The sequence below is a fragment of the Magnolia sinica genome, chromosome 17 (assembly GCF_029962835.1).
Source record: "Magnolia sinica isolate HGM2019 chromosome 17, MsV1, whole genome shotgun sequence".
NCBI classification, from domain to species: Eukaryota; Viridiplantae; Streptophyta; class Magnoliopsida; order Magnoliales; family Magnoliaceae; genus Magnolia; species Magnolia sinica.
The window spans coordinates 14,069,355-14,082,078 of NC_080589.1; the positions used below are offsets into that span (position 1 = coordinate 14,069,355).

The 12,724-nt window shown below is 39.7% G+C and overlaps 1 protein-coding gene across 1 annotated transcript; it reads left to right on the forward strand.

Annotated features, from left to right (window-relative positions):
- The first annotated feature begins 1,074 nt into the window (after positions 1-1,074).
- LOC131230870 (uncharacterized) lies at positions 1,075-10,750 on the forward strand. Its single transcript, XM_058226895.1, has 7 exons — positions 1,075-1,227; positions 2,888-2,994; positions 3,152-3,202; positions 3,293-3,380; positions 6,052-6,145; positions 10,340-10,440; positions 10,531-10,750. The coding sequence occupies exons 1-7, from the start codon at positions 1,097-1,099 to the stop codon at positions 10,652-10,654; spliced, it is 696 nt and encodes a 231-aa protein (XP_058082878.1). The 5' UTR covers positions 1,075-1,096; the 3' UTR covers positions 10,655-10,750.
- Positions 10,751-12,724: the final 1,974 nt, after the last annotated feature.

A 12,724-nucleotide genomic window follows, 5' to 3' on the forward strand; every position in this document is an offset into this window, starting at 1 on the left:
AATAAATGGGCTTTAATTTTAGGCCCAGGTCTAGTTGTTGGGCCTACTATTTCAGCTGAAGCCCAGCCTGAAGTGGGCCAAGCCTGAAAAGCTTGCCAGGCCAGCCCTGCCCATTGAAACCTGAAAGTCCTAGGAATTGTTATGGACATGCTCTGATACCAGGATTTTTAATCATTTACATTGCCCCTTAATTCTTTACAAAGCTCCATAAGGATCTATGATAAACAGTAACAGTTTTTGTGATATAGTCTCGAGCTACCTTGGCATAGTGAATAAGGCCTTGGATTGTGCTTTGTCTTTCTTCAATAATATGTGAAACTTTTGAAGGCCCTGAGGACGTCTCATAAATCATGTAAAAATCTGCAGTTAGGAAGAGGGAGGAGAATAAGGGTGTATTTGGATGCACTATTGGATTGTATCACAATTATCAGTCCAATAAAGTGGAACATTCATATTGAGGATTTGGCCCCAATTGCAATTATATTACTCTCAAGTTAGATTGAGGTGAGCATAGTGGCAATCTGAGGGACACTTCATTATGAATGCTTGGAAACATCGTTGATTTCTGTCATTTCATCTTGATAAGACTTGAATGGTGGCAATTCAATTCGCTTTTGCTTCCATATGCAGCCTAAGTTTGTATCTGCAAGCACCAACTCACTTGTCACGATCAAGGGATCTGATAGATTCAAGATTCCTCTTGGCATTTTAATAGTTGGGAGGTAGTTCATTTTGATCAAATGGTACCTCTCTTCCAGATTTTCTACTTGTACGCACTGGGTCACGATTGGTGTTTCAACCGTTGGCATTTCATTTTTAATGATATACATTATTTTCACATTCTCTACTTTTTTTAATTTCATGTGATGAATGCATCCTTCAATACTATGGTATAACTCTACAGGCATGTTGGTGTCTTGGATTTACAAGATTGGAACCTCTTTTCTTTTGCCTTTTCTTATTCTTATTCTTTTTTGGGTTCCTGATTACTTGGATATAAATGTAGAGTGCCAGCTTGGACCTGTTTGGCTAATTTTTTCTCTGGCCTGATTGAAGTTTTGTTTCATCTTCTAGTTAAGAGTAGCCAGTAGAATACATGACAACAGCAGCTCGACCCACGTGGGCACCTGCAAAAGGTGGTCAGGAACAAGGTGGTACTCGAATTTTTGGTCCATCCCAGAAATACTCTTCAAGGGATCTTGCTGCTCACACAGCTCTAAAGCCCAGGTTTGTCTTATTATCTGTTTATCTGTGAGAGAGAGAGAGAGAGAGAGAGGTCCACCATGGTGTTTGTATAACATCGAACTCGTCCAACAAGGTAGTCCCACTATGAAAATGGGGAGCCCTAGAACTCAGGTCAATCCAACTGTCAGGTGGGCCACACCATAGAAAACAATGAACAACCACCCAAAAATCTCCACGTTCATGTGGGTCCCATCTAATGGTTGGATTAACTTGATTTTTGGGGCATCCCATTTTCATTGCGGGGGTACCATGGTGGAAGGGTGGCATGGGATACAAACACCATGATTGGATCCCACACACCTAGTTTTGTGTGAGCATCTCTCTCCCTCTCCTTTTATATATATATATATATATATGTCCAACCTGGCTGAACCACAAGGTGGACCATGGACTCAGGTGAACAACACCATAGAAAACTAGCCATTGATAAATAGCAAAATACAAGTGTGGTTCACTAGATGAGTGGACATGGCTTATCCACTGGGTGGACAGTAACTTATAGTCTAGCCCATCCATTGTGTCTGTCCCACTTGGATGAGGGGCCACACCAAATTTCTGGCCATTTCGAACTCAGGTGGGCCCCATCAAGTGCTTTCATCAAGTGCTTTTATATATTTTAGGCATGATTTCACATCGTTTCAGATGGTGTGGTCCACCTGAGTTTTAAATATAGCTGATTTTTGGGACGTCCAAACCTAGAGGGGACCTACCAAATTCATGGTGTGGATGTCCGACACACATCACGGTGGGGCCCATAGAGCTCAACCTCATGGGAGCTTCCCATGAGGTTGACCTCCTAGTACCTTTTGACGTATGTGCGTCCATACCCATCCCATTAATCTAGACTATTCATTAAGTGAACTGATGCAATTGGGAGCACTGGCGCATCTCTTTACATATAAAGAGAAATGCTGTAGTGCTCTTAGAGCACTATAAGTTGTAGTGCTCCTAGTTGGATCGGTTCACTTGGACAATCCAATCAATTAATCCGAGCTGTAATTAAGTTCAGAACACATTTTATGGGTTACCATGCCAAAATCATGCTGATCGGATGATGCAATCTATCTTGATTTGTCCTTATGTTGCAATTGCTTAATACAAGGGATTCTTTAGATTCATAAGCAATCCATGATGGTACCTAGCAAATAGATGAATCAAATTGTTGCTTACGCCTATTTTTATGTAAATGATCTTGACTATCCATATTTAATATTTGTAAGATTACTGTGTTTATTGGTGGCCTATTAATTGTCTGTTGGACCTAATCAATAGTATAGATCAATAGATTGGACTAAGTGTCCCAATGCAACTAGGAGCACCATAACTTATGGTGCTCTGACTTCTGAGAGCATTTCTCATATATAAATCTGTGTGTATATCTATTGTTTTTAGAATACCTGTGTCATCAATACTATATATAAAGAAATGTATTGTGTTTCCCAAGAAAGAAACATGAAGCTAATGTTAGGATTGCTCATTCTGCACTGAAAACTTGATTGCTTTTTCACCACACATGCATATGCACATGTTTCTATGTACAGCGAGCATAATTTCTTTGTATTTTTATGTTCCTGAATCCTGATCTACAATGCCATATTCTTGTCATCTGTCAATGATTGGTGTTTGTAATGCTGGTTTGTAGGAAAGAAGGGCAGGATACCCATGATGAATTGCAAAAGAGGAACCTCCGAGAGGAGCTGGAAGAGCGTGAAAGGAGGCATTTTTCTTCAAAGGATAAGGCCTATGCTGGTATCAAAGAAATTTGACAATCCCTTTTTAGTTGTTATTTCTTATTGCTTTCTTGTGGATCACTTCTTCTTTTCCTTGATGTTATTTTTGTCTTTTAAGATTGGGTTATCTTGCTTTTTATTTGTGTTAATATTGAATCTTAATGTTATGTTTGCAGAAGATAGAGACCGAAGAAAAGGAGCAAGTGCAGGCCACCTTCTATTGGAAGGTGAAGGTTCTTTACTATGCTACATAGATATTTACTGTGTCGAGTGAACCTTTTGTTGGGATATTTACATAGTCATTATACTCAACTCAGGGGTGAAAAGAGATGCTGAAGACCGGCTTGTTCCACGCAATGTAGATGCGGATGATTCTGATGCGGATGTCAAAAGTGAAGATGAGAGGTTTTTTTTTTTTTTTCCTTTTGAGTTTCCATTTTGATATCAAAATACAAATATGGTCATGTAAATCCAGTTATGTTGTTGCGTGCATTATAATCAGATGTCAAAGTTATGCTTGGGTTTCAAATGGATTATATTTCAACTTTGAAATAAGATGTTTGCTAAGCCCAGACACTTGTTGATTCCTGCCCATCTTCATGCAATGACATGTGCCAATATGGTATACATGTTTGGGATCTGAGCTTTCCATCAGGTGGGCAATTCGATTTTATGGCATAAAAGTCACTTTTACTCCTCAGGTGTGCCAGTGTACAAAACGAACATAGAAAAAAATTGTTTCACCATTCATTTGTACATTATGGATACTTGAGGTATGAAATGGCCTGATTTTTGGGCCAGGAGATACTCATTGGTTTGGGACACCTAATGGAAAACTTGGTTGTTGGCACGTGTGTTTGTGTGTAGAAGATGGGCATGGCGTTACATGCAAGTGGACTGGACTTGGCAAACCTCTTGAAAGGAAAAAAAGAAGAAGCATGAGCTTTAAGACATGCTCTTGTGTGATTCTGGTAACATTTAAAAAAAGAAAAGAAAAAGAATAAACCCGCCAAATCACATTTTTTAAGATTATGCTGTATTCAGATGCTGTGACATTTGAGTCATTTTGTTGGCCTCTTGCTTTTGTAGTGCACTCTAAATTACCTACAATTAACCATTCATATTGATTTCCCACCAACATCTCCCTGGAGCTCTCTATTCTTGCTCATTTTTTCCCCTTCATTTATTGATAACAACAAGAGTTTTCTTTTTTTGAAAAGAAAATAATGTATAAAGAAGAAACCATGGAATATGTAGAGAAGAGTATACAAGAGATAGCTACTGAAGGTGACAAATTGTATAGGATACAGCTCGACACTACAAGTGACATCCTATGAAGTATGGCTCCTATGTTTAGCTAAAATGCACAGCACAAAGTTTAACTTCCATTCAAACATGGACAATCAGCATCGTCACGATTATGATCATGATTAGCTTAACCTTTCTCCTAGCAACTTGGGCTAGCCAATGGCCATGAACATGGACAAATTAATCCTGTTAGTCCTTGCATAAACCTAGAGTTACCTCAATGCCATCTACCTGCCAGTATCCATGGGCATCCTTTTCTGCTAATCCGCCAAATCCACACCCCCCCCCAGGTAAAGGCTGTAATGGCCTTGTAACGATCCATTGTGGCGCCGATATAGGTTTTTCAGGCCCTTTTTTTTTTTTTGTGGAAAAAAAGAGAGACCGGAATGGCCATTATAGCCCATATCGTAAGGTAATGGTGACCGCTATGGAATAACTTGTGAATGGACCCCTTTCATGATAAATAGACAATCACAAGGAGTTGATAACCACAAATGAGTTGAAAGTGTGTATTTTTTGAAGAAGAGCTGGAATCTGCGTTTCCTCAAAGCCTTCTATCTGATTGACTGCTAAGAAAACCACCAAAACCTTGACTTCATTATGATGAGCCAAATCTCTTTCCAGAGGGGTAAAAAAGAAAAGAAGAAGAAGAAGAAAAGGGTCACAAATCAAAACCACTTGCCTAGAGGAACCTAGATTCTCAAGAGAACTACTGAAAAAATTCAATTCAAAGCATGCATGCGGGAGGTGGTTTCCACTTGTTTATGACCTTGTCAAGATTTCAGGCTCATTCCACTACCTTTGAGTTAACGCATGAGAAACCCTTATGGATACAAGCACCTTAGTAATTTCTTTTTAATTTGACTGCAAAAATTACGCATTAACATCAATTTAGGGAAATAAGACCTTCAATTACAACGTCCTTCCAATATTAGAGGTAACAAATTCCCATGACAAATCTCCAAAATTAGAGAGATTTTAATTCATTCTTAGACCATGCAAAGCAACTCCCATCTCCAAATCCCTTTTCCTGGCTTCCACAGCTTTGTGAAAGGGGACCCCTACGTTCACATTAGTGTGGGGTAAGGCAGTCCCACCAAGGGAGGAAGTTTTTTATTGGATGGTAGTTGCTGATAGAATTCTCATGCTCGATCATTCACAACATCGTCTGCATCATTTCCTAAATATTTATGTTGCATATTTCCTTGGAGGAAATGGCTAATCATCTCTTACTGCACTGCAACACTACTTATTTCATCTGGAGTGCCTTCTTTTTACTCTTCAGAAATCAATTGGTTATCCAAGATTGGTGGTTAAAATCTTCAGATGTTGGAGCCTGGGTGTCTTTCTTTTATTTTTAATGAACAGGGAGTTATCCACTATGTTAAACATTTTGTTTGCCTATGTTTCCAGAGAACCTAATTCTATTGCATATTCTTTAGTTCATATTTCATTCATGTGATTATGTGAATGAATGACATTTTACATTAACAAGTGCACTGTGGGAAAATGCTTGTTTCAATTATTTTCTTGATTGGTATAGTGCTTTTCTTTTCCTTTCCGTTGCAGAGAAAAGTCAGAGAAGCTTGTTCAATGTTTTCCAACACATAACATTATCTTTCCAGCTTGACCTTTTCTTGTTGTATCTTATCATGTGATTGGTAGTCATTGTGCTACTTTGTTACTATATTGTGTCTGATAAATTTTCTGGGTGAATTGTGGTATTTGGGATCTGATTTATTTTCTAAATCATTAATACTGTGACTAGTGATGACGACGACGATGACGAGGATGATGCAGAAGCTCTAATGGCTGAGCTTGAACGAATTAGGAGAGAAAGAGCTGAGGAGAAACTACGAAAGGTCAGCTTACTCATCTTCTATGATCTCTCTCTCTCTCTCTCTCTCTCTCTCTCTCTCTCTCTCTCTCTCTCTATTGATGTATACCTTTCTGCTCGTGGTCTGTGATGTTATCATGGAGCTGTGCGACTGATGAGAGGTCTTGACTGGATCTTCTATGTTAAGAAAGCGAGTTCCTGTATTACTTATATGAAATACATGAAAAATCACTCACATGTAAAATAACTGGGTTTTCATTTGTTATGCCAGAATTACACATACGCAGTATAATAACCCATTGGAACATTAATGTCTTTGGTGCTCTTTTAAATCTAGAATAAGACTTGAGGAGTGACTAACTCTTATTGTTTCTTACCCTTGCGAGCTTGGAAAGATGTTCGTGAGTCCGACTAGGGAGTAAAGTGAGTGACATCAACTTGGTTACGGTCATAACCAGTGTTTTAACTTTCAAGTAGCAAATAACGTGTAGCATTACGTTCACCCTCAGAAGTGTGAGGCTTAAGCTACTCGCAACTTTTAGATTTTTAATTAAGGTTGTGCTTGGTTGCGCCAAATATCAAGAAATTTTGTAATTTTTAAGCACCCAATTAGTCTGATTAATAATGGAATTTAATGACATTTGGTGCAACCAAACGCAACCTAAAATAGTAGAAAAAATAGGCAAAAAGTAACTATAAAGGTAAAGAAGGAGCAACTTAATTGATTTAATACTATTACTTAAATTATTTTACAAAAATCATTGAAAAGATCAACTAATTTTTATTAAAAAATGAAAATGTAACAAATCATTGAAAACATCGATTTTAATGTTTTAGTGAAAAATAACTTGTAGGAAGCTATATGTAGTGTCTAACATAGGCTATGTAGCAGCGTATGCAAAATTAGCATGTAGGGTAGGCTACATGTGATTTAAGCTATTTTCATCTGCGTAAGCTACATGTTACATAGCAAAGCTATTTAAAACACTGGTCATAACGCAAGACAATGGTTGATTTGGTGTTGGAAGGAAATCTATGCAATTTTGGAGAGGAATTGGCCGGCAAGTTTTAGCAATTTATGCTTGAGTGCTTGATAACTCGAATTTGATGTGTCGATGGGTAGATCTGTCAATTGATCGCGTGCTAAGAATGCAGGTGGTTTTCTCTTTCAGTTTGTTGAGAAGTTTCATGATATTGTCTAGGGCATGTCTTTTCAAATGGGAATATATTTTTTAGTAGCTCTCCAAACCCGCTGCCAACCCTGGTCCTATCAGCCCAAGATGATACTGAGGCCAACCCACTGCCACCCAGTTTTGCTGCATTGTTGAAATCTCCCAAATGAGAGTTTTTTCTCCTTTGAACTACCCATGGTTGTGTTGACTGTCTGTGTAAATCTTTGTTCATGAACATCATGAATTTCATGTGCAAAAAGGACAAGATCCATCTCACCTTTCTTTTGTTTCCTTCCATTTCTTCCCATATATCAAGGGTCTATTGTCCAACTGGATTTATCTTGTGCACTCGGTTCAACAGCCAATCCAATATGCGTTCTGCACTGGAAATCTACTTCAAAGAAATTAACATAGAAGGAACTAACAAACAATCTGCTTCAAGCTTTGACTAGTGATCTTGCATTTTTTAAAGAAAAAGTTAACTGCCTTACTAATTACAATTTCTAGTTATTTGACCTGTGTTTGTAGTGACCCATCCTCTTTTTGTGCCTTTATTGGGTCCAAATGGGTGCAACTGTCTGGAATTTTAGACACTAATATAGAAAATTCTCTGGCACCCATGATGCTTGCCATGACAATTGGGTTATCCAATCTTGCTAGTTTCCAAGGGTTCAAATTGACATCCTCTTTCAATAGAGAAATGGTCTAGTGCGACAAGAGCACTACAGTGCACTGAGTTGCATCAGTACATGTGGACAGTCTTAATCAATCAATCTAGACTGGCCATTAGCTCATGAGCATATTTCTTGAGTCCCATCCATCCACATGTTGGTCTTCCTATTTATAGAAACCCAATTTCCAAGTAATGGATCTGATGGTTTGGCTCTCTCATCAAGTTATTCTTTAGAACCATAAGTAATCCATGATGGACCCCACCTAATCGATGAATCAAATTGTTGTTTGGGCCTCTTTTCCCAAAATCTTTTGACTGTCCATTTTATAAGCCACTGGTTGGGTGGTGGTAATCATCTGATTTTTGTAATTTTGCATGTTGGCCCATGAAGAGGGGATGAACCTAATGGACAGAATGATGGAAGGATTGCATTGTTCACTTGTTCCAAGGTCAAATAGGATTCTAACAGTACTAGGGCGCTTCTTAATATGTGCAACTAATTATTTCAGCAAGGCAACTCTTATTAAACCACCGTTGTTGTTTCTTTAATTTGGAGTGCCAATTCTAGACAGTTCTTTTCACTGCTCCACAGCGAACCAAACATTTGTACCGCCCTCAGTCGCACGGACCTTCCAACCTGGTGCCACTCAATTTCGAATTGTGCTTCGGACTCGGTTCTCCTCTTCCTGAGCTGTTTATACTCGCTAACACTTTGAAACAGACGCTTCCTTGCTTCTGCTTTTTGTGTTAATTGCTACTTCCCTACATCTTGTGCAACTATTGCCGTGCCTTTCTTGTTCATCTGAACGTGCTACCTCTATACAACACCAGCATAGCATGGAGCCCAACCTTTATTTTGCTTCCCTTTTCACCTTATGTGGGGTCGAAGCTCCGAGTGACTCAATACTGTTTTTTCCCTTACTCCACACGTTAAAACACACTTTGGTCTGCTGTTGCTAAACAGTTCCCACGTTAACAATTGAAACACTTATATCTAGTTGTAGCTTTCATGTTTCTTGCAAGCTGGATCTTTTTCTACTAGATTCTTTGTAGTTCTAGTTTCTTGTGTACCTGCGTCTGCCCTTTTTATATTCTTTTTCTGCAATTCTTTGGGCTGGTCTAGTTCCGTCTTGTATGACATATAGCATGTCTGCATCACTTCAGCGCTTGGTAATCTTGTTTCCTAAGGTGCATTATACCGTAAATTAGGTGTTTTATTCTGCACCAAAGGACAGTACCCAGATGACCAGACTGGGCCAGCCAGGTCCATAATGCATGTGGGTCACTTCGGGTTCAGATTCGAGCTGAGAGCTTCCGGTTCAGTTGGCCAAGTCGGCCAAGCCAAGGCCCACTTCTTAGGTCTGATAACTAACCAATCTCCATGCTTTGTGGCATCAGGGATTCAGGATAGCCAATCAGGCCCATCCAAATGTGAGCCCCCATGGTGGAGCATAGCACAAAAATCACACTGACTAGACAATCTTAAACATCTGATGTCACTGGCTGGGTGTGGACAGCATACCATTTTATTTTTATTTTTTTGTTTTAATCTTCAAATGTAATGGCGACCAGTTGGATCTGAAAATAAAAATAAAAATGCCCACCAGTTGGATGGGATTCTCTTGACTGGTGTGATTTTTGGGCTACACTTAGGGCTGTACACGAACCGAGTTAGCTCGGTTAGTTCACTCGACTCGACTCGAAAAAGCTCGATTCGTAACTGAGTTCGAGCCGAGTCAAGCTGATTTTTTGAACTTGAAAAAATTTCGAACCGAGTTCGAGCTTGACTCGACTCGGATCGAATCCCAACTCGAATCGAACTTGGACTGAACTGGTTCGGTGACTCGGTTACTTTGATTTTGATGTTGCTCACCAAGTGTTTGATGAAACGACTCAACGAAGTGTCGGCTGGTGACAAGGAAGGCATGTATATGAAACAAATACCATTTTTTCTTGATTTTGATATTACCTACAAGGTGTTTGATGAAATACCTATGAAACCACTGCTGTTGTTTTACATACAGTTAGAATTTGAAGGTGCAGTCCACATGTTTGTGAAAATGTTGCACAGGTGAACTCGGCTCGAACTGGCCCGGGCTGGCCTGTCAGGCTCGAGGACCGAGCTGAGCCGAGTTCGAGCTGGGGTCAGCTAGTGGCCGACCCGAGTTGAGCTGTGCCAAGCTCGACTCGGTTTGACTTGTGTACACCTCCAGCTACACTCCATCCATGTTGAGTGAAACAATTTGGATGGTCTGAATTGGTGTACATGCATAACATGTATAATTGGGGTATGATGCATTGACCTGGCATTGGTGTGGCTTGCTGGATATCAACTCTTTTTGAATGTTTTTTTGTTGAACGGGAGTGTCTGCAGGATCGACAAAAGCAGGAAGAGGATCTGAAGGTCAAAGAAGCAGAACTGATCCGAGGCAACCCTCTCCTCAACAATCCTACTTCCTTCAACGTCAAAAGAAGGTTTGTCTGAATCTGGCCATTGACAAGCAGCATATTATTATTAATCATGCAAATTCCTGATTTCTCCTGCTTGTGTTTTGCATACGGCAGGTGGGATGATGACGTTGTCTTTAAGAACCAGACTCGTGGGGAAACCAAGGCTCCCAAGCGTTTCATCAACGACACTATCAGGAATGATTTCCACCGCAAATTTCTGCAGAAATATATGAAATAAGTTTCTGTTGGAAATTGTTATGTAAGCAAAAGGATGACCCGGTTTTCAGGTCTGGAACTGATTATCTGTATCAAATATATGAATTGATTGGAGATTGATTGCTTAAGACTGGTGCCACCTGCTTTCTTTGATGTGTTTTGCAATAGCCTTCCTGTGGGTTGAAAGATGGAGGCATTTGTTCATCACCGGTTGCATTTGTCTGTGCATTTTGCATGCATCCACACACACTGCCACTGGTCACTTAAACCCAAACCAGGCGACATTCTATCTTTTTAGTAATAGAATTCAAACTGGACTCTCCTTTTAATCAATATCCATTCATCGGCCACCGAGCGGACATTTGCAATTATCTCCAGTTTGATTTTTGGATTAGGATTTAGGGGCAAATTCTGGAGTGGGCCCCACTATTTTAACAGTCTAGCCTTGAGTGCCTGTATATACATATATAGTGTTTGTTGCTTGTACCAAGAAGCCGATGATAACATTGAAGGTTTCGAACCGTTCTCAGCTGGGTGGGACAGCATCCTTGGTGGGGTCGGTTATCATGGCCTGCTTTTGGAACCAGATCATAAATAAGTTGGTCATGAGAGCATGCTAGTTCCAAACTAAAGGATGATGTTGGTGGGTGGTCATGAGAACAGACCCTGATTGCTGAGTCAACTCGGTTGGTGAGATTTTGAACCCGGTCTCTTGGAAACTTGATTATGGGTCTGACTTGATCCTGATTCAGGAAGACTTGTTGAGTTGACTCAACCACTCTCATGAACTTGAAGCGTCTGACTTGATCCCAGGAACACTTGTTGAGTTGACTCGACCACTCTCATGAACTTGAAGAGACTTGCAGTGACTCGGAAGTGTTATTAATGGTACGAACTAACTAATTATTAAATATTGAGTGTTTGAGTCCAACTGAGCCACCTGAGCATTGAGCCGGGTCGAGTCCGAGTCAACCTGACTTGGCTGTCACTATGCCCACTTTTTTCTGTGGTTGGGTCCACAGAAAAAATGAGGCAGATACAAAGCTCAAGTGGAACCCGCCACAGAAAACAGTGAGGATTGAACGCCTACCATTAAAAACTTCTTTCGACAGAAGTTTTCGATCAAGCTGATATTTGTGTTTTCCCTTATTATGTCTATGTTAAATTATAAACAGCTAGGATCTCAAATAAACATCATGGTGGGTCCTGGAAAGGTTTCAACAGTGGGTGTCATTGTCCCCACTTTTTTCTGTGGTGGGTTCACTTGAACTTTGGATCATACTTATCCTTCGGCTCATGCCTTAAAATGATCTCTCCAAGTAGATGGATGACATGGATACAACACATGCATCATGGTGAAGCCCAAAGAACATTGTGGCATCACACCCAGATCCATAGCTCTACCGGCAGACTGAGTGGAGACACCTCGTTTCAACACTTGAGGTTTTGGTATCGATCCCTAGCGGGGGTGGCTAACATGGAGTGTGTGTGTACCGACATGGGTGTGTACTAACAAGCTAACCCAAAAATAAAATAAACAAATAAATAAATAAATCCGCGTCCTGGAAGAAGTGGGTTATTAATTCAATTATTATATAATTAGAGTATTGACACTAGGTTTTAAATCTATATCTTTTTCAGCTCTACCAGCGTTATTTAGTATTTTGAAGTACAAAAATGCCCCTCTACTCAATGTCCTTTCTTATTAAGTTTTACATGGAAGTAGAGTGGGTCATTTGAGAATGGAATATAATCCCCACTAAATTAATAATTGGGGCCACCCATCAGGTGATCTGATGCATTCACTTTAATTGAGCAACCGTGAACCCATAATAATGTTGTTTTAAAAAAAGGAATTATTTGTGTCCCACAACTGCATTAATGATGTGAATTAATTTCAAACTATTTCCTTCGACGTGGTCCATCTGTGATGAATTTTGCCTTCAAACTTGAGTAGATGACATTAAATTAAAACTCATTTCGTGTAGATAGCTTGAATTTATTATAAGACGATCTAGTGGGCCCTACATAAGATGTGGGATGGGTTTGATAGGTGGGTTCCTTATGTAGGAAAGCCATTTAGCTATTTCTT